The following is a 22094-nucleotide window of genomic DNA, read 5'->3' as shown; positions in this document are numbered from 1 at the left end:
TCTGGTTTCAAGCACAAAGCAATCGCAACATTTGACTGACATCTACTGTTAAACACACCTGGGACTCTTCAGACGCAACGTGGGCAGATGGTTGTACAGGTGACTGGATAAGACAACAGTACAATTAGGCCGAGAGGAGATTTGAGTTGTCCTTGGATGACATTTTAAAGATAGAGAGCAGGCAGACGACAGCCTTGTGGCCAACAGAGTCCTGAACTCCAAACTTGTACAGCGAGTGGGATGGTTCTGGATCCAGGCCCCTTTAACTGGGTAATGAATTCAAATCTGCTAATGGGGCACTGCCTCTGTATCACATCAAAGACACATTGAAGTGTGTTTGCCTCTGTGTTGCAGGTTGCTTGGAGACAATTGTATATAATATTTCAGTCTTACCTCATAGGACCTGGAATTTGTAACCATCTTTGTTTCGTGAAAGTTGGTCTGCCCTCTTCGTCTACGTGCTGCGTGGGTAGTCGGTCTTTTTGTTGGACCTCCCTCCTCCGGCTGAAACTAAGCCATGCCCAGATAAATCACTCCCACAGACTGGTGACCTGCACACACTGCGGCCGCAGACTGGAGAGGAGCAGACCGATCTGGGAGGTTGGAGCGCGGCAGAAAAAGAAGCGTTACACTGGAACCGACCCCTCTCCGTCAATCGGTGAACTCAAGGAAAAGGAGCACCTGTACCCGCGTTCTGCAACAGCCGGGTGGCTCGCATTGAGAAAGTATGTCCGGCGGCACCATAGCCAGGGTGCTGGTGGCGCTCTGTATCGGGAGCGCGGTGACCTGTATGCCCAGAGGAGCGCACAGGAGTCGGCGACAAGCGCAGCAGTATCAGGTCTCCTCAGTCTCTCAGGGTAAGTGTTTTACCCGAGTTGTTAGTCACCAGAGAGATGTGGTGTTGCAGTAAACGGCTTCTTAGCTGGGGGCCACCAGGTCACTTGACGGACCTCACAGTTTGTGGGTAAATAATGAAATTACAGTTCGTTTTGATCATGTGTTTGGCATTTTTAGTTGTAAGCAACATGTTCTGTGAGACGCATCTTTTCAGGTCGTGTGTCTACAGTGTCATTTTTGAAGGATTTGCAGTTAAATCGATTGGAAACCCCATCGATTAGGTCATGCATTGTGTATTTGTTTATCAGTCGCTATGATTGGATCATTGGAATCATTAAATTAAACTCCAAAACAACAGTAAAAAAACCCGTTTCTGATCTCCTCAACTTCATCCGTGCGTGAATGCTAATGATCCAAGCTTCTGAGAGAAAAAACTAGGTCCAAGTAAAAACTCCTGGCTTCAATTTTAAAGTTTGAAAGAAAAAAAAAAGATGCTGTTGACATGTGAAGTCATGAGATGTGAACAAAGAACATGCCTGGTGGGGGAGAGAGAGTAAAGGTGGATATAATTCTCCACTCTGTGCAACTGATTTAATACTCTTATGAAGTCGAGTTAACACATTCAGGGTCAATTTCATAGGCATGGGTGGAGTGTTTAGATGTTTATTCCAATGTGGGGTGTGCTTGTTTTGCTACATATAAAAACATGTATTTTAACCAATAATACTGCTCTGTGTTTTGTTGTTGTGGGCTGTCCCATTTTCCAGTCGCTTCATTTGTCTTTCCACTTTGAAACAGGACGTGGTACGCAGGTACAGTGTTTTGGGGGTGTGCGAGGGTGGAGCGTGTTTTCTCTCGCTCACATTTTCCCCTCCACTCTGTGTGTTTGAGTGTAAGAGCAAAGGGAGGCGGTGCGTTTGATTTGACCTCCTGCTGCCTGAGTCTAGCTTGTGCCAAAGTCTCATTCGCTGTACTTCTGTTCTCTTTTTTTGGTCAGATGGTTGTGTCGAGAACGGTCAGTTATTTGGTATTAATGACCAGTGGGAACGACCATATTTGGGCAGCATTCTGGTCTGTACCTGCTATGGAGTCGCTGGCATCAAGTGTAGAAGCAAACCTGAAGGTTAGTTTTGTGTGTGATTTTCTCATTTTTTTTTTTAAAGCTTTGTCCAAACATCCCCACATCAGTCCATCTTCACAAAACAAACCGAAACACACCCTTTTTCCATTGTCCCCCCCCCCCCCCCCCCCCTGTAGCAGAGGAAAAGTGCTACGATAAGATCAACCAGCAGTCCTACACGGTGGGAGAAACCTATGAGAGACCCAAGGACGGCATGATCTGGGACTGTACCTGTATCGGATCAGCGAGGGGCAAGATCAGCTGCACCATCGGCAGTAAGTGTGTGTTTTTGTTTTCTGTGAGCGCCGGCTCTACAAGGAGCTGCCCCCGCTGCCATTAACTGTGAACCCCAGACCACACATCCCAGCTCGTGTGTTTCTGTGTGTATCCTGGCCTGCCAGTCCAATGCCAGTAAACTGGTTAATCTCCACATTCTCCTCAGCTGATCAGCAACTGGTGCTGTACAGCTGTTAGCAGTTAGCCCGGTGGTTAGATAATGGGAGAAATGTCTGAGTGTGTGTGTGTGTGTGTGTGTGTGTGTTTCTTTTGCTTTCTTTCTGTGCAAATGCACACATGCACATTGACCTCAGTCTAAATTCGTCTTTTGTTCTTTCTGTCTACCCAGACCGCTGTCATGAGGGTGGGGCTTCATATAAGATTGGTGACACCTGGAGGAGACCCCATGAAACAGGAGGCTACATGTTGGAGTGTGTCTGTCTGGGTAACGGCAAGGGAGAGTGGACCTGCAAACCTGTCGGTGAGTCATTCAGACAGCCACTGACTAAACAGACGACTGGGAAAAATGTGTGATGATTGATTAGATTATTATGTATTCTTCATTCTCTTGTGTTTCAAAGTCAGTTAACATAAACATAATTTTCAGGGTATTTTTGTATTGAGCTTTTGGTACAAAAAGATTTGATTGGTCAAAAATAAAAAAAGGTTTTTAATTGATTTAGTAGCTCACGAGTCTCTGTTTCCTGCAGCTGAGCGTTGCTACGACAACTCAGCCGGAACATCCTATGTTGTTGGGGAGACGTGGGAGAAGCCGTACCAGGGATGGATGGTGGTGGACTGCACCTGTCTGGGAGAAGGAAGCGGACGCATCACATGCACTTCCAGAAGTAAGAAGTCCTTTCTTTCATCTGTCGGACTGTCGCCTGTCCTGCCGCTGTACGGGACAGAGCAGCAGCACAACAATCCAACTTCCAAAGATCTCTCTTTTTGTGTGTCTTCTATCTGTACAAATGTACATCTACTTGTTCAAAACAGACGGGGGAAACTGCATCGTTAAGATCCACACACAAGCAGAAAATGCTGCTTAAATGCTGCGTTTTTTTGAACAAGTAACGTGTCAATACACATCAGCTTAATCCTAATGGAACACCGCACAGATATACTCTCTGGTCGTACTGGCAGAGCTGAAGGTAAACAGCGAAACTTGAGATTTGTTGGAAGATTTTAACAGGCTGTGGAGAAAATGTTTACCAGTTGTGTTTTCAATGAGGACCATGACTTGCCTCCTTAATTAAACGCTGGCTGATGTAACAAACAGATGAGCATGAGCGTTACTCCCTGTTGGCTTGTTGCCGCATGCAAGACTTCAAGGTGGCTTTAGATGTTTTCGTGTCGGAGGTTATCAATAAATTGTTGTCATGCATTTGTTGAACAAGTTATCAACAAAGTCTCAAGGCACAAACATGGAAACAGCTGCAGACTCTCATCCAAATAGGGCCACAATGCCGTCTCACAGTTTGGATCTATTTCTACTGAATCCCTCTCGTTCACTTCTCTCCTAGATCGCTGTAACGACCAGGATACTCTGACCTCCCACCGCATTGGAGACACCTGGACCAAGACAGACGCCCAAGGCCACTCGCTCCAGTGTCTGTGCACCGGTAACGGCCGAGGGGAGTGGAAGTGTGAGCGACACGCTTCACTTCATACCACCGGCCTGGGTGAGAAATGAATGACAATATGCCTGTTCCCTTTTGTTTTCTCCTGCTGTGTGTGTGGAGAGAAGAATGTATACCAGAGACGGATGCCGTGAGGAGGGAGAGATAAGAAGTGCCAAGCGTTGAAGTGAGAAAGACGGGTCTATTAACTCATGACCTCATGAGAAAGAGAGGTGGTGAACAGGGAGACATGAAACATGGGAAACTTGGTGGGAGAAATGTGCTTGAAGTGGTTTGAAGTGATTGTTGGGTGTGAGACAGGAACACATGCTTGTCGTGACTCAGGGACCGTAAACTCATTGAAAGCTTCATTGTAGCCAACGCGGTAGAGTTTCAGTTGAAATGAAAGACAGACTTTTCTTTCATTTCGGATGTTATACAGTACAACACACCAGTTGCATGTTCAAAGGTGTTTGTTCTGGTGTTTAAATGAAGTACATTTCTTATGTTTTAGCTGCATCATCACCTAATAGGTCGATTTTAATTTGGGAGGTTTTTATGTGATGTCACCCGTGACCTGGATCCAACGTTTCATTCCAGGCACTGGCTCCCGTGTGATCACGAACATCCAGCCTGCGGTCTACCATCCCGCCACTGTTCCCGAACTTCCCCAGGAGGGTCCCTGTCGGACGGATGCAGGACTCTCCTACTTCATCGGCCAGCGCTGGATGAAGAACCAGGGAACCAAGCAGTTGATCTGTACCTGTCTTGGCAATGGAGTCAGCTGTGAACAGTGGGGTAAGAGATGTTCCGCCTGTCTTTACAAATCAACAGCGTTCACCAATAGTGGCCATCATTTTATACGACTTTTGTCAACTGGAATGCAACACGCTCACTGTGGAGTCGTACGATTAAGGACACAACCCAACACGTGAATGCAACTGAGGTGATGAGCTCATGGTCATACCTGTATGTTGAATCATTGCTTTATCCGTGTGTGTGTTCCTGTCTTCACACAGATGGACAGGCTCCAGTGTACGGTGGCAACTCCGGAGGTCAGCCCTGTGTGTTTCCCTTTGTCCACAAGGGGAAGACCTACCACTCTTGTATCTCTGATGGACGCAGTGATGGACAGCTCTGGTGCTCCACCTCCTCTGACTTCGAGACAGACCGGAAATATTCTTTCTGTACAGAGAGGAATGGTGAGCAGATGTGTTGAATGCTGTTAAAGGCGGGACTTCTGAAGTGGAATTGGTAGTAAACAAGGACAACAACGACCTTGGTTTAAAAGCTAGCCTAGCGTGGTGATGTTGGTTGTGTGTAAATACAAGTTTAAAAGGGAGATTCAACGACTGCCCACTGAAGTGTTTTTTTACACATGGAACAACTGTTTAAGATAAAACACCTTCTGGTATTTTCAGGGCTAAGTTTACCGACTAGTCTGGCTGACAAGTGTAAGAGAGACCCTGGCAGTGCCTCAGCAAGCACTTGCTTCTTATCTGACGTGTGTGATTATGCATAAAACAGGAGTTGTATTGGGGGTTGGATGTCGATAACTATACAGTGATGGCAATTTATACGGCTGTTTTTCTTTCAACAGTAATTGTGACAACACGAGGCGGTAATTCGAATAGCGCTGTCTGCCAGTTCCCCTACCTCTACAATGGCCGGAACTACACCGACTGTACCGCAGATGGTCGTAGAGATGGCATGAAGTGGTGTGGAACCACAACGGACTATGATGCAGAACACCGTTTTGGATTCTGTCCCATGGCTGGTAAGTTTGTATGTCTGTGCGTGATGGAATGGAGAGAGAGGAAGGGGGACAGAGAGACTCCATCTGTGCGTTCCGATACTCTTACTACCATGCTGTTCAGTGTGCCAGGAAAATATGTGCGACTGCATCTGGGTGCATTTTGCAGTATGCAAGCTAGCATACTTTTGTGGCTATTCTGATCCACAATCCTTTGGCGGAGTGGTATGTTTCCAATGGAATGCATACTGCATGCAGCAGATCCATAATTTGTAAGGGCAGCTGCAGTATGTACTGGAAGTTAGTTCGTTGGGATTTTGAATGCAGTCCAAATGCTGGGGCTGGAGATGGTGGTGTGGCACTGAAACCACATTTAGGCCACGCTATTATAGATGACATTTTAAAATATCATTCAAATGTCCGTTTAAAAAAAGGAAACGAAAGAAAAAATAACTTTAAAAACTCTTTTTCACACACATTAGTTTCCAAAATATTAGTTTTCTCACCATAGGGGCCACTAATGTGATCAGCACAGCTAATTACAATGTCCCTCCTACTCTTTAGTAAAATGTATCTCCGCCCAGTCTGAATCAGTGCACAGCCTTTGTAATAAGACTATTCTTTGGCAATTAAAAGATTTGAATGGCAACCTTATTTAATTTACATAAAAGCTATTATCAGATTGACATTAAAAAGGAGTCGGGGCTGATGGCGCAGACCACATCTAATCTACAGTTCTTACACCTTTTTTATTTATAGCGTCGCCAAACTCTCATTGAAGTCACTGCCTTGTGAGAAATGTGTTGTTGTGTTGTTTAGGTGTCAATTAGGTCTCCACAGGTAACAAGAGGCTGACACACTAGGGGGTAATTAACACTGCACTAATGTCTGTGAAGGAGTGATGATGATACCGACATGCCATTTAACAAAGAGAGAAACTTCTTTAGATATCAGGCGACTGCATGTTGATGTCTGAATGAGATGCCTGATAGTCTAATTTATACAAAACAGCAACGCGCAGTCATGTTGAGTCATGCCAAAGCTAGTTGATACAAACGCAGCTGCGTAGTCACAACAAATGTGATTTCTTCGGCATTGCTGTGGATGTCCGAGATCCCGGCTAGCCAACGTGATCGTAGACGAGCGCTGAGGTTTAGCTCAGGCATTGCTCGAATTTAGTGTGTACATGAATACAGACGGATGTAAAACAATATCCTCAAAATAGGAAGGAGGATTAGCTCTGCTTTTATTTAAGAACAAATCCTTCTTTCTGCTGTCTACAGCAAAGTAGACGGTCAGAAGATGGAATAGTCTGTTTGCCAACACATTGGAGTGGGAGTTATTTTGTGTTTATGTGGTACTAAAAAAGGAATAGGCAGTGTGTAAGATGTGGAAACATCTAGAAGACTTATCTGACATTCTAAGAAAAATGCAACGCTGGATTCATTTGATCTCGTAACAACTTATCGTGTGTAGTTTTTTAATGCAGCGTGGAAAGACAGATAGGCGAGCGTTTTAGGAAGTACAAACTTTTTTTTAAACTCTGCTCTGAAGTCAAAGGATTTGGTTGTGTGCAGAGGTTTAGAGTGAACACGGCTGCATATGGACAGCCTGTAGAACAGTAATCCTTGTTTTATGTTGTACTTAGCAAGCACATCGCAGGTGATGGGATAATAGATTGTGCTGATTTCTTGTTTTTTTTTTTTCAAAGCTATAATTTTCTCCAGAATTCCTTTTTATTTGCCTACTTCAATCCTGGGACCGACACCCTGTTGTTAACAACACCCTCTCGAGATTTAACGAGGGGGGAAAAACCCTCCGTTATGCCCTTTAGCCAGTGCCAGAGCGGGTTGTCTGTGTTACAATCAGTCCAGCCATCAAAGCAGCAGGGGGTCTTTGATATTGACTTTAATGGCTTCACAGGGATTGTCAAAACAAACATGGCACTTGAGATGTTAATGGCGGTGTTTTAAAGAACAGTAACAGTCTGGAGCCCCTTCTGCTCCACCTGTGGCAGTCCTCCGGGGAGAGTCTGGACCGGCTGATCTGGTGTCTGTCATGTGCTCTTGGGACGGTAGGGGTCCTGTCTCCACCTTACGCATTATGCAAACTGCACCATTTAACATTCTTAGATCAGCTGTTTTCTCTCTACCTCAAAAACAATTGAAAAATAAGACGAATTATTTGTATCGGCCCCTGTTCAACAAGATCACCAGAGCTTTGGGGTTTTCCTCTGCATCTCAGCTGGAATCTCCTGACATACCACCAAGCAGTGATCGGTTTTGCCTGGAGGAAATTGTCCCTGGCTGCAAAGCAATGTCCAAACCACCAGTTCAGTTTTAAATGGCCCTTTCAGAGTCATTAAAAAGAGTAGTTCAATTACCATAAAAAAATATCGACTGGTTTTAAAGAGATCATTTAGTTGATGCCAAATACATTCAGACCTTTTGGAACAGATTGAAGCCGTTCCATGCTTGGAGAACAGATTTTACGTTGGGGGGGAAAAGCAGCAGGTCACCCTCCAGCTGTACAACTGGGAAGGGTGGGGGTGAAAACAATCATTTTAAGCCACACTGATAGCACAGGAGAAGCCCTGACCGGCAATTAAAGAGACATTTACAATGTAATGAATGTACAATGACAGTAAAATAACCTTGTAACCTTGTTCACCAGCCGCTACTTGGATCATTCAAATGCAAAATTAGCTTGAGCCCCAGGCCTGGCGACTGCACATCAAAAACCACCGCCTGGGTACTTGACTATTCCCTACCATGTCCAAAAAAAATCTCCGTATTTCTGCCCCAAGCCACAGCTTTGTTGCATAGCCACCAAACCAAGTCCAAATGATCTTTAGTCCAAGGAACCAGATGGCCTGGCTCTGGTCCAGACTCTGCGTGCCTAAGAAAAGTTTGCGCTGGGCTTCAAGACAATATATCCGCCCTTTATCTCGACCTCCACCTCCCTCCCCTGTATGGAGTGTTGAACGTTCATTTACGCACCAGGCTTGCAGTTTAAGCAGAACGCCCGATGCAGGTTTCTATCTTTCCTGAATTAAAATTAATTACGGGAGAACATATGTTGAACACACGCAGCCATTCATATACACAAGGACATGAGACAGCCGTGTCCGGCTTCCAATCCTGGAAAATCTTCTTCTTTTCCATGGACACAGGTGCTCTGTGTTGCTTGTATCCTCTCTAACGGCCTTGTGCAGTAATTGTAGGGTAAAATCTCCAAGGAAGGTCATGCATCACAGTGAATTGTGTGTGTTTTTATGTCAATGTCGGTATGCACTGCTTGCGTTACGAACGAGATGTATGATGTGTTTCCCAGCATGTCTGCATCTGATTATTTGTGTGTCGTATTTGGTGGTTTTGTGTTTTCAACTTAAGTATGAGTTTATTGTTCCAGTTTTTCCCCGAAGTGAATCAAGAACACAACATATTTGCATGGGCTTTTGTAACTTTTGTTGTTGTCCTTCTGTGCCTTCTAGACCATGAAGAAGTGTGTACGACCAGTGAAGGGGTGATGTACCGCATGGGAGAGCAGTGGGACAAACGGCACGATGTTCTGGGTCACATGATGCGATGTACCTGCGTCGGCAATGGCAGAGGAGAATGGAGTTGTGTCGCTTACTCCCAGCTTAAAGGTTTGTGTGTGTGTGTGTGTTGCAGCGAGAGATGGAATAGGTTACAGAGGAAGAACAGGTGCATCAGAGTTGCTGACATGGCGGTGTTTTTGTCCGTAAGAATTAGAGAGTGATATTAGAATACTCTGAGTGAAGAGGTGAAAGGTCACAGGTGACACAACCACTCGCCTGCCAAAAGGTTAAAAAGCGAGGCTGCACACCTGCGCTTTATGGGGCTTCAGCTGCACCTGCATCACAGAGACACACACACACACACACACACACACACACACACACACACACACACACACACAGTTCAGAAGAGCAGCTGTGCAAAAGCAGTGAGGTACTTCGAAAATAAGTTACATTTTGACTTTTATGTGGTTGTCTGTTGCAGACCAGTGTATTGTGGATAGTCTGACCTATGAGGTGAACCAAACCTTCACTAAACAACATGAGGAGGGCTACACAATGAACTGCACCTGCTTTGGACAGGGCCGTGGTCGCTGGAAGTGTGACGCCGTTGGTGAGTTCACCTTGTTACAATCATTTCGCCGATTTAACCGTCCAAATTTGGTTAGAAAATTGCAATTGCAAATTTTCATGAATAATTCTGTTTCCATCACTTCCACAGATAGATATGCACTATGTTTATTTGCAGCATGATTGCCAGCTGCCCGAACTGTGTTGTGCGGTCCCTGTTATACCATCTGGTTTCATGACTTTGTCCTCAGATCAGTGCCAGGAGCCGGAGTCGAGAGCCTTCTATAAGATTGGGGAGTCTTGGGATAAAGTCATCCAAGGAGTCATGTACAAGTGCTATTGCTATGGCAATGGCGTCGGAGAGCTCAGCTGCGAGCCCCAGCAGTCCTACCCCGGTAAGATGTTAAACACATTAGGGTTCGGTAACGTAGTAATATTGTGTGTATGTGTGTGTATATATATGTATTTGTTTCAGTCACCTTGAAAATGAGGCCCTTGACTGTGATGTGAAACAGACAGCGATGGGAGGGAGGGGGTGTGATCTCCTCTTTAACAGATACACCCCCTACTTTGAGCCTTTGTTCTTGCCAGCATGTGGTACATCCCCTGTGCTGTTGCCACAGCTGTACAAAACATCACACACACACACACACGCCTACCACATGCACATATTTAAAGCCTGTTGAACAACAGTTTTGTGGATGTTAGCAATCACTTTAAATTGAACATCGTGTCTTAGAGTTTGAGCACTTAGTCAGCATTATTTAGAATACAGCCATGCTTCATTACACAACATTATGCAGCCGTGATGGTTAAGTTACCTCATTCCTGCTGACTGGAAACCAAGCTAGGCTAGTCGGCAACACTGCACACCAACGTTTTACAAAGAAAAGCTTTCACACGGTTCTTTCTTGACTTTAAGTTGTCTCCTTCATATCAGAGTCCCCTCACAGGCATTTGTTGTTTGCCTTTTCGTATTCTGCCCCCTTTGTCATGACAGCTAACCACGTTCTTCACCTCGTCTGGCATGTAATGTTGTTCCCATTGCCCCTGATTCTTAAAATAGTGATGCAGTGGTACGGTACGATGGGCTTTTATGTTGTGTGTTTGCTGTTACATTTTAAAATAAGCGAGGCTGTGAAGCTATGCTAGCGGAGACAGAACTTGAGGTTTGACAGGTCTTGTGTAAAGGAACATTTGAACTGTTACTTGTTTGCCCTGTGTGTGTGTGTGTGTGAAGCAGGTTGTTGGGAGATACAAAATGTAGGGCACTAGTCCTCCATAAGTGGCTATAATAGCAACCAGCTGTGAACTTGCTCTGCGTGTGCGTGTGTGTGTGTGTGTGTGTGTGTGTGTGTGTGTGTGTGTGTGTGTGTGTGTGTGTGTGTGTGTGTGTGCGCGCGCGCACAAAATACAGCGTGCTAAGATTTAAGGGCAGCAAGAGTCAAATCCAGACTCTGAGTCAGTTGGCTGACTGGGGAAAACACCATAAAAGGTAAAAATGGAAAATCCGAGGAAAGAATCTCTTTCAGGGTTTTCACAAGTCTCCGATTTAGCGCCACATTGATACGATCTTCTGGGGAAAAAAAGTTTGTTTTCTTTCCTGACCTCTGCGTTTATCTCTCCTTGTCTGGAGTGTAATTGAATCTTTAATCTTTTTGGGGTATTTCTTATTGTTAGGGTGACTCAACATTGCTTCCCTTTGCTGCGGTCCTTATCACCACCTCGCTGTGCCTCTTGTCTGTATCAAGAAGTAATGTTGTGTCTGTGTGTGCAACGTAACGGTGGATGTCTGCATGAACGTGCGGGTGTGTGTATTTTGCTGGGAGAGTGTGTGTGTGTGTGTGTGTGTGTGTGTACATGCAGTTTATCCACTAAAAGTGTGCATCCGTTTTCATTTGCGTCCCACATCTGCTTCGATGTAACCCGTACCCTCGCCAGTGGCCTGTGGGTCTGTAATAGGCAGTAATTGGTCCCAGATTGTTTTTGAGGTTTGTGTATCTGCTAGCAACTTCTGGTTAACCGAGCCACTTGCTCATAAACTGATTACAGGTCTGCTATTTGGAAAAGTGGTTAGAAAACCTCTGTTCTTTATAGAAGCTACCAGTTTCTATCAGCACAGCTTATGTCAGGAGTCTGCTTGCCACATGACTTCTGTTTACATTAAAGATGACTTGGTATCCTACGTTCACTTCCGAAACCAGTAAAGATCCAACATTTTTGAGCTTCTGCTGATATCTTTTTTTCTTTCTCTGCTAAGTTACTCTTCAGCCTGGACCGCCACTTTTTGCATGACAGAACCCAACTTTAGTCAATGTGCTGTCAGATGCACTAATGACACAATACACATGTTGAAGCTCATGTCGGCGACAAAACTCACCACCGCAAGGTTTTCCAAAGAATCCACCAACAAACGTGCGTAGTCGTTATTTGTCACTTGTTAAATGTTGTTTGGCAGCGTGTACCTAGATTCAAGGAGCTCAGTTCAACAGCGAAACCCACATTTCTAGGACTGAAACAGCGCAATAAATGCTGTGATTTTGAGTTATCGGCTTGGCAGTATTGTTTTCACAAGGTTTTTTTTGTCATGCTTCTTTATTGCTTCCAACTATTTTTCTTGTTTCAGCATACCGTACTTTTTTTTTTTTTTTCCCTGGATGCTCGCTGTTTGTAAAAATGCATCATATCCCTTTCTGTGATACTTCTGCAAGTGTTTTCTAAAACTTATGACATGGAGAAGGTTTAAAGAGGAGAGAAAAGTAGAGTCAAAGGTTTCTCTCCTCCAGCTGTTGAAATCTGGGCTGGAATCTCGCAGGGACGTGCTAGTTTTCCTTCTCTTTCTGTGTTCTGTTCGGGAAAACACTGCTGCGCACTCACTCATACTCACTGTTGAGGTGGAATATGTCAAACTGCAAATTTCTGAAATTTCTCAGGTTGTAGAATAGCCATTATCTCGCCATGTTAGATGCTAAAGATCGATGTGTTCAACATTGAAAATGCACAATCTCACATTATGATGTTATCTTTACTCTCCAACAGAAAGTGAAACTCCTCGTCTGATCGTTCTCTCTCTCCCAGGTGGTGATCGTCCCGTCCAGGTGATCATAACTGAATCTGGAAACCAACCCAACTCCCACCCTATCCAGTGGAACGCCCCACAATCTGCCCACATCACCCAGTACATCCTCAAGTGGAGAGTGGTGAGTCTTCAGCTTGAGCTTCACAGTTCACAAAGAAATGATGGTTCTGATGCAACCGCAACCTCTATCGACATATCTGCACGCAAAGCTTTAAAATACTCTTGCATCTCCTTTTTTTTCTGACATTCTACATCACATTTTCCAGAAAAACACTCCGAACCCATGGAGAGAGGTGATGATCCCTGGCCACCTGAACTCTTACACCATCTCTGGTCTGAAGCCGGGCATCACCTACGAGGGTCAGCTCATCAGCGTGTTGCGGTTTGGACGCCGAGAGCTCACGCGCTTTGACTTTACCACCAACTATGGATCACGTGAGTGGAGGGAGTTGACAGATCTCAGTGACAGTTGCCGAATCACTGTTTAACCACCTGTATTGGCTCCTTTTAATGTAACTTTTATTTAACCAGAATCTCCTCACTGAGGTTTAACAACGTTTCCTGGACAGTGTTGCCAGTTCTGATCTCAGAGGCAGCAAGTAACCAACTCTCCTATTTTCCATCTCTGTCTTTCTCTGTTTTTCCTGTAGTGGCGACATCACAAGGCGAGACCACTCCACCTCCATCTGTGGTTGACGGCTCAGAGTCGGTGACCGAAATTACCTCCAACAGCTTTGTCGTCTCCTGGGTTTCCGCCGCCGACACAGTTTCTGGTTTTAGAGTCGAGTATGAGCTCAGTGAGAATGGACAGAGAACTGGACAACCCCTGGTGCTTGGTAAGTGCAGAGATACACTTCTACAAACATAAATACATTCACAAATATACAGTCGGGTTTGGATCGATGGCAGCAATCATATTGTGCATTCTGTTTTGGCCTGATTTCAAAATAATAACACTGTTACCAAGACAAACTGCTCTTAGTCAGAGAATAAAATATCTTTATTGAGCTGCTTTTCAATGTATTAAAACCAATGTCATTTTCTTCCCATCAGACCTGCCCCATACAGCTACCTCGGTGAACATTAATGAGCTTCTACCTGGGAGGAAGTACACTGTTAACGTCTATGAGGTTACAGATGGCAGAGATGACAACCTCATTCTCACTACTTCACAAACCACTGGTTAGTCGGCACATGCACACGCTTTCTCCCAGTTTATGTTCCCGTCTCTCTTCTCTGACGTTCTTTCCCGTTCTCAGAAGAATTACAGCTGCTAGGCTGAAATGTTGTCTTGAATCCCAGACCTGCAAGCGGCCTCATGAACATGTGCCAGGGGACTATAAATCAAGTGGTCCTGTTAAAAGAAAAAAAGCTGTGGTTGTAATGTCCCCTCTCAAACTTATACCCCATTTGTTCCAAAGCACCCGATGCTCCCATTGAGCATGAAGTGGAGGAGGTGGGAGAAACTTCCATGGTGATCAGCTGGGAAAAACCACTGGCTCCCATCACTGGTATGTGATAGCACACGTCACAGCCCAAATCTATCATCATTCTGTTGCTAATTTGAACCCGCACTTATTCATCTGTGACAGTCCACTCAATGAACCGCGTGGTCTCTTCCTCCATGCAGGCTATCGTGTGGTCTACACGCCATCACTGGAAGGTGAAAGCACGGAGCTGACTCTCCCTGACACGGCAACATCTGTGACTCTGAGCGACCTTCGACCTGGGCAGTTGTACAACATCAGTATCTACTCTGTGGAGGACAGCCTGGAGAGCGAGCCTATCTTTGTACAGGTCAACACTGCTGGAAATCCACTGCCAGGTAAAATACTGGGTCAGGTTGTGTGTGTGTGTGTGTGAGGAAGAGAGAGTGTCAGGCAGAGTTAAGACCATTTGCATGGATGCCTGAAGAAGCGTTCCTTAATATGTGGTTCTTCTTTTACTTCTTTGAAGTCCACACTGGCTTCCATATGTTAATATTTAGGTTTTAATTTCTCGGGTTTTTGTTTTAATCTCTACCACCAGCTCAAACCTTTGTCTGTTTGCTGGTACAGCCTCTAAGGAGCCACTGTATACTTACAAATGCGCACGGTTGATGGGCTAATATTTACCCAAACAATTGCTTTGGTGTTAAAAAAGTGACTCAAGAGGTTGAATTGCATCTCCTGAGGGAAAATTGCTGGCACTTTGAAAGCACCCACAGCCCTCCAGACACTATGAAAACGATAAGCCCAAAGATAGAGTAATATTTTCTATTCTCTTAGGAAGATATCCTGTGTCCCCTCCCCCCTCCCCCTGCTCTGCTGTATGTTCATATGTCGTCATAAGGGCACCTTCCAGAATGCTGCAAGTCATCCTGTGGCCTAGTCACTGATCTATGTGGAAGTTTCAAATTCTTAATACCAGAAGTAAAGAGTTTACCAATAGAAAGAGGAGTCACTGAGTTCGCAGCTGTTCTACTCTTATTCTGCCTTACTGTATTGATGTAAAACTTATCAGTCTGCCAGGTCGAACACGCTGTTGGGCCAGTTGACCAGATGCTGGAAAAGTGTGTGTGTTTGTGTGTGTTTGTACAGTCTGTGTGATGGGATAAAGATGCATGACTTGGATGAGACTGAGTGTGTGTGCTGCCATCTTCGGACAGACAAGTGAACTCTGTAGATGTACAGTATGACACGTGGTTAAACCAGTGTGGACTCTAATGATCTGTAATATAAAAGAAAATGCGTCGAATGACATGCGCTATTTTAAAATTGTGTTTTTTAATCACCTCCGAGACAAAAAAATACAGCCATGAGCTCACATGCTTTGACTTTACCACCAATTATGGATCACGTGAGTGGAAGGAGTTGACAGATCTCAGTGACAGTTGCTGCATCGCTGTTTAACCACCTGTATTGACAGTTTATTTGGCTACTTTTACAGTTTAGGTGGTTTTTTTTCTGCAGATCTCTGCTTCATGTGCACTGGTTTGCAAAATACATATGAAAGATAATTTGGAACGCGGGGCTCTGGAAATGTGCTTGCAACATAATGAAATAGCAATTTTTGGTGCTTTATTTTTTCCTTTTTAATGTAACTTTTATTTAACCAGAATCTCCTCACTGAGGTTGAACAACGTTTCCTGGACAGTGTTGCCAGTTTTGATCTCAGAGGCAGCAAGTAACCAACTCTCCTCTTTTCCGTCTCTGTTTTTCCTGTAGTGGCGACATCACAAGGCGAGACCACTCCACCTCCATCTGTGGTTGACGGCTCAGAGTCGGTGACCGAAATTACCTCCAACAGCTTTGTCGTCTCCTGGGTTTCCGCCGCCGACACAGTTTCTGGTTTTAGAGTCGAGTATGAGCTCAGTGAGAATGGACAGAGAACTGGACAACCCCTGGTGCTTGGTAAGTGCAGAGATACACTTCTACAAACATAAATACATTCACAAATATACAGTCGGGTTTGTATCGATGGCAGCAACCATATTGTGTATTCTGTTTTGGCCTGATTTCAAAATAACAATGTTACCAAGACAGACTGCTCTTAGTCAGAGAATAAAATATCTTTATTTCGCTGCTTTTCAATGTATTAAAACCAATGTCATTTTCTTCCCATCAGACCTGCCCTATACAGCTACCTCAGTGAACATTAATGAGCTTCTACCTGGGAGGAAGTACACTGTTAACGTCTATGAGGTTACAGATGGCAGAGATGACAACCTCATTCTCACTACTTCACAAACCACTGGTTAGTCGGCACATGCACACGCTTTCTCCCAGTTTATATTCCCGTCTCTCTTCTCTGACGTTCTTTCCCGTTCTCAGAAGAATTACAGCTGCTAGACTGAAATGTTGTCTTGAATCCCAGACCTGCAAGCGGCCTCATGAACATGTGCCAGGGGACTATAAATCAAGTGGTCCTGTTTAAAGAAGAAAAGCTGTGGTTGTAATGTCCCCTCTCAAACTTATACCCCATTTGTTCCAAAGCACCCGATGCTCCCATTGAGCATGAAGTGGAGGAGGTGGGAGAAACTTCCATGGTGATCAGCTGGGAAAAACCACTGGCTCCCATCACTGGTATGTGATAGCACACGTCACAGCCCAAATCTATCATCATTCTGTTGCTAATTTGAACCCGCACCTATTCATCTGTGACAGTCCACTCAATGAACCGCGTGGTCTCTTCCTCCATGCAGGCTATCGTGTGGTCTACACGCCATCACTGGAAGGTGAAAGCACGGAGCTGACTCTCCCTGACACGGCAACATCTGTGACTCTGAGCGACCTTCGACCTGGGCAGTTGTACAACATCAGTATCTACTCTGTGGAGGACAGCCTGGAGAGCGAGCCTATCTTTGTACAGGTCAACACTGCTGGAAATCCACTGCCAGGTAAAATACTGGGTCAGGTTGTGTTTGTGTGTGTGTGAGGAAGAGAGAGTGTCAGGCAGAGTTAAGACCATTTGCATGGATGCTGAAGAAGCGTTCCTTAATATGTGGTTCTTTTTTTTTTTTTTACTTCTTTGAAGTCCACACTTGCTTCCATATGTTTGTATTCAGGTTTTAGTTGCTCATGTTTTTGTTTTAATCTCTACCACCAGCTCATACTTTTGTATTGGTACGACCTTTAAAGAGCCGCTCTATCTGCTGTCCCTACAAATGTGCACGGTTGATGGGCTAATATTTACCTCAACACTTTTTGGTGTTACAAAAGTGACTGTCAAGAGATTGAATTGCACTAAAACACTGTGAGGAGTTATTTCTCTGAATAGATACAAACTTTTAATGCAATGTTTTTTTTCTTCCTGTCAACAGAAGAAGTTTCCTCTCCCACAGATCTGCAGTTCTTTGAGGTGTCTGATAAGAAAATCGTTCTGACCTGGACCAGCCCAGCCAGCGCCGTGTCCGGTTACCGGGTCACCGCCGTCCCTGTCGACGAGTCTGGTTCCCCACAGAGGGAGATGACTCTGCCCGCCAGTCAAAACTCCTACATCGAAGCGTCAAACCTCCAGTCTGGAACACTGTACCGCTTCAACGTCTACACCATTCACAATGGAGAGGAGAGTTTACCACTTATTGGGGAGCAAACCACTAGTGAGTATGACGGATGCCCTCAGGTCTTCAGGGAAAGGACGACGCATGCAAAAATCCGTCTCTGCAAGTTGATTTTCATACCACTGTGAAATGAATTGAAACAAGTTTTACCTTATGAGCTAAAACATGTGCAACCTCCACTACTACGGTCCTCACACAATGTTTCCTAAATCAAACAGTCCACATCTAACAGTGTATATTAATGTATTTTTTTTTTAGAGCCTGATTCTCCCACTGATATCCATTTCAAGAATGTGACTGAGGACAGTGCTGTGATGTTGTGGTTTGCCCCTCGTGCCAAAATCACCGGCTACCGGCTCTTCCTCACCATGGAGGGCTCTAACCCCAAGCAGCTGCGCCTGCCTGCCCGCCTTTCTCAGTACACCCTCCTCAACCTCAGGCCTGATACCGAGTACACCGCTACGCTACACGCAGAGCAAGAGAACACACTGAGTGTTGGAGAGGCTGCTGTGTTCACCACTAGTGAGTGTCTGATGCGTGTACAAATGAGTATAACGCAGTGCGGTCACTGTATGTGCTCAAAGGCTGCGTGTGTTTTAGAGTCAGCGTTACGGTTGGATGGGTGGAATATTTGTTTGACAAAGTGAGCGTGCGTTTTTAAAAGTTTAACAATTTCAAAGTAAGTGTGTCATGTAGAATACCCACAAAATAAATGGGCAATGGTCAGCATATAATAAATAAGAAGAATAATTGTGACGGTTTTGACCAAAATGAGTCATTTAAGATGAGTAGAGGACACTGGCGTTATGGATGCAACTGAGTGGAAAGTGCGATCTTCTGAATATGTATGTACTCGTATGTAAATCTTCACACTGGTGCTCATATCTTGACCCAAAAACTGATCAGAACACACTTTTACTCTTCTTGTGTTTGTAGATCTGCCAATGGGCAACGCTCCTAATTTCAGCACTGATGTGACTGACACCTCCATTGTTATCTCCTGGACTCCAGTTCCCCACATTGGATACAAGGTACACTCGCATACATCACTCGCATCAATATACAACATCCAACATGTTTTAATGTCCCACCACCCACACATTTATAAATCTGATGTTTCCTATTCTTTCCCATAAAATGAACTGGATCGTGTGATCGTCTTCAGATGCAAATAGTTTCCTTCCGTTTGCTGTGGAAAGCGCACTCCAGTTATTCTTGGTTAAGTGTAGGCCCGGCCCCCATTGGAGTTAAATAACATGGAAACTACAGACCTCAGGGTTCAAATCTGATTGGTTAGAATATGTCGCACCAGAGATGAGAATGTTCTACTGCCTTACATGTTCTTGGGAAACCATTGACCTCTGACCTTTACCTCCTGTAACCCCCAGTCCACGTCCCGCTCTCCGCCGTCTCTCTGACACTGTGTGCATTGATCTTTCAGTTGACGGTGCGTCCCAGTCAGGGCGGAGAAGCCCCCAGAGACGTGACCTCTGACTCAGGAAGTATTTACGTTTCTGGTCTGACTCCGGGAGTGGAGTACACCTACAGCGTCCAGCCAGTTATAAACGGCCACGAGCAGGGAACCCCAATCACACACCGTATTGTCACACGTAAGAATAAACCAATGAATATTGAATTCGTCACCTTTTCATTCTGGTCTTTTCCCTTTCATTGCCTGCTGTTTTGTTCGTTCCACCAACGTCTCTTCTCTTTCATTCTTTTACACTTTTCTTCTCCTCTGAAATCTGTTTTTTCTTCTTCGTTTCCAGCTCTGTCTCCTCCTACTGACCTCAACCTGCAGTCTAACCCAGGCACCGGAGACCTCACAGTCCAATGGAACGGAGGCAGTATACCAGGTACACACACACACACACACACACACACACACACACACACACACACACACACACACACACACACACACACACACACACACACACACACACATATTCAGGTGCGCTTGAAACACAAAAGATTTAGCCACATTTATCAATCCAAACAGCTTAATAGTGTGCCTGTTTTGTGTGTTTTTGATTCAATCAATCAATCCGTCAGTGAGTCCAGTTTGATTGAAACAACTCTCTGACATTTGCAAAATGTCATTGGAATGTCAGCATGTTATTGTTCCTCATTGATGCATCATTTCTTTTTCTCATTTTCCACGCCATGTAAGTCTTCCTTCTTTATTTCCTCGCTTGCTCTAAGACATCACCGGCTACAGAGTGACATGCACTCCCACCAAAGGGCAGCAAGGAAACGGTGTGGAGGAGTTTGTGGAGGCTGGTAAGAACTCCTGCACCCTGGAGAATCTCAGTCCAGGAGTGGAATACAACATCAGCGTTGTTACCGTGAAGGACGATATGGAGAGCACTGCGATATCAACTACCATTACACCAGGTGAGTGAGCGCTCAGCCCGTAATCCTGGAGTTTGAATAAGACCATGAGGTATGGATATTTAACATGCGAAAGCAAAATGAACCATCATTTCAGGGAGTCTGTTCTGATTCTCATGACAATTGTATCAGGGAAACGTTTGTGTGGCCAGTAAGAGCAAACTGTCCCCATTTGTAAATAACATATGTTGAAAGTTTATATGTTAAAATAACACACTAGCTTTCAACATTTAACAGATACTAGCTCCCCTGTGTTAGCATCCCTGCTCTAACTTAGCACCAGTGGCTAAAGGACTGTCCAAAACAGCAGTAGGACTGTTTTGCAACACTAATGCTATATTGCTCATTTATATATTACGATTTCTCAATGGAGTCGTTTCATTGAATAACAGATGAAACCTCAGGAGATGTTAATATATAAAAGGAAAATCAGCTTTGCATTAGCTCTTCCATGGGTGTGATGTGTTGAATATCTCACCCTATTGGAAGGAGACAGTTTATATTGCTTGCCCTGACCACTGTTGTCCTTTTGTTGTCTGTTGGTTTCCCCGATGTCCAACCCCCTCCCCTTCACTTCCGCCTGTCGTTTGTTTGGTGTTTCTGTTGTCTTCTCCCTTCTACTTCCTTTCCCTCCAATCCTCTATCCACCCCACCCAGACGTCCCAAAGCTGACGGACCTCACCTTCAAGGACGTGAGCGACACCACCATCAGTCTCCGCTGGTCCCCGCTCAACACGACAGCCATCACCGGTTACAGGATCACGGTGGTGGCAGCCGGCGAGAGTGTACCCATCTTTGAAGACATGGTTCTGCCAACGACCGGCCAATACACCGTCTACGGACTGGAACCCGGCATCGACTATGACATTAGTGTGATCACTGTGACGGAGAACGGCGAGAGCGAGCCCAGCACAGTCACTCAGCAGACCTGTAAGATTCCCTGAACCAAAGAACTCTTCTTCTACGACTAATACCATTAACAATACCTGTTCTCATTGGAGGAGCCCTTCAGTCATAAATAAGAATACTAGAACTATAGATAGTGTGACCTCAGTCTCCAAGGAGGGAGTCGCAAATCACATTGAGTGATATAATGTAATAAGGTTCTTGTTAAGCCTTTTTAAAGCAACCCTTTTAAGTTGCTGATGTAATTGCGCAGCATGTTGCCAGTTTAATAATCCCCTGTGTGGATGTGAGGACCATCTGGTTTTAGTTTTGGGGTTTAATCATACTGGGGCTCATTTTGTCCTCCAATGCAAACGCTGCTTGTTCTCTAACTTTTAAGATGTCGTAAAACTTCAAATGGATTTACACTGACACACGCATAAAACACAGACTCTTTTTGTTGTTTCTTTCTTATTTCCCTCCTCGCGCTTTCATAAAACTATTGCAATTCTCTTGCCCCCTTTTTTATTTGCGCACCACTTGTACCTTTTGAACACACTCTGAACCAAGCTGCTCTCTCTTTTCAACAGCTGTACCAGCACCCACTCATTTGGGCTTTGGCCAGATTGGGCCGGACAGTATGCAAGTCACCTGGGTCCCTCCCGTTGTCCCTAACACAGCTGACATCAACAACTTCCTCATCAGGTACGAGAAGAAACATAAAAAAGACTTCTTTATTTCTGATTCAGGTTTCATCTTGAGGATGCACAGATTTTTGCTTACTACACCCACATGTAACAAAGCAACACAAATGACTCCTCTGTTGGTCTCCTTATTATTCAGGTATCATCCCATTGACGATGAAGATGACATCACAGAAACCAGTGCAGACGGCAGGAGTAACAACGTGGTGCTAAGGAGTAAGTTACAGCAAAAACAACAGCAACACACAAATGACTACATTTGTATTTACGTCTTT

General features: G+C 44.8%; 1 protein-coding gene across 1 annotated transcript in view; it reads left to right on the top strand.

Annotated features, from left to right (window-relative positions):
* Positions 1-558: 558 nt before the first annotated feature.
* Positions 559-22094, top strand: part of LOC306782938 (fibronectin-like) — a 32267-nt gene continuing 10731 nt past the window's right edge. Inside the window, exons 1-31 of the mRNA XM_079276437.1 lie at positions 559-857; positions 1835-1960; positions 2095-2232; positions 2583-2714; positions 2944-3081; positions 3757-3915; positions 4453-4650; positions 4872-5054; positions 5453-5629; positions 9099-9254; positions 9631-9759; positions 9968-10111; positions 12795-12916; positions 13062-13230; positions 13446-13631; positions 13849-13977; positions 14217-14306; positions 14426-14620; positions 16002-16187; positions 16402-16530; positions 16770-16859; positions 16979-17173; positions 17597-17875; positions 18095-18358; positions 18773-18867; positions 19278-19446; positions 19606-19692; positions 20042-20233; positions 20888-21160; positions 21706-21820; positions 21959-22035. Coding sequence (XP_079132563.1) covers positions 728-857; positions 1835-1960; positions 2095-2232; positions 2583-2714; positions 2944-3081; positions 3757-3915; positions 4453-4650; positions 4872-5054; positions 5453-5629; positions 9099-9254; positions 9631-9759; positions 9968-10111; positions 12795-12916; positions 13062-13230; positions 13446-13631; positions 13849-13977; positions 14217-14306; positions 14426-14620; positions 16002-16187; positions 16402-16530; positions 16770-16859; positions 16979-17173; positions 17597-17875; positions 18095-18358; positions 18773-18867; positions 19278-19446; positions 19606-19692; positions 20042-20233; positions 20888-21160; positions 21706-21820; positions 21959-22035 — 4852 coding nt within the window. The 5' untranslated portion in view covers positions 559-727. The remainder of the gene's footprint in view (positions 858-1834; positions 1961-2094; positions 2233-2582; positions 2715-2943; positions 3082-3756; positions 3916-4452; positions 4651-4871; positions 5055-5452; positions 5630-9098; positions 9255-9630; positions 9760-9967; positions 10112-12794; positions 12917-13061; positions 13231-13445; positions 13632-13848; positions 13978-14216; positions 14307-14425; positions 14621-16001; positions 16188-16401; positions 16531-16769; positions 16860-16978; positions 17174-17596; positions 17876-18094; positions 18359-18772; positions 18868-19277; positions 19447-19605; positions 19693-20041; positions 20234-20887; positions 21161-21705; positions 21821-21958; positions 22036-22094) is intronic.

Source organism: Melanostigma gelatinosum, assembly GCF_949748355.1.
Source record: "Melanostigma gelatinosum genome assembly, chromosome: 10".
NCBI lineage: Eukaryota > Metazoa > Chordata > Actinopteri > Perciformes > Zoarcidae > Melanostigma > Melanostigma gelatinosum.
Note: the sequence above shows the minus strand (reverse complement) of the source record. Positions and strands in the feature narration are given on the sequence as shown.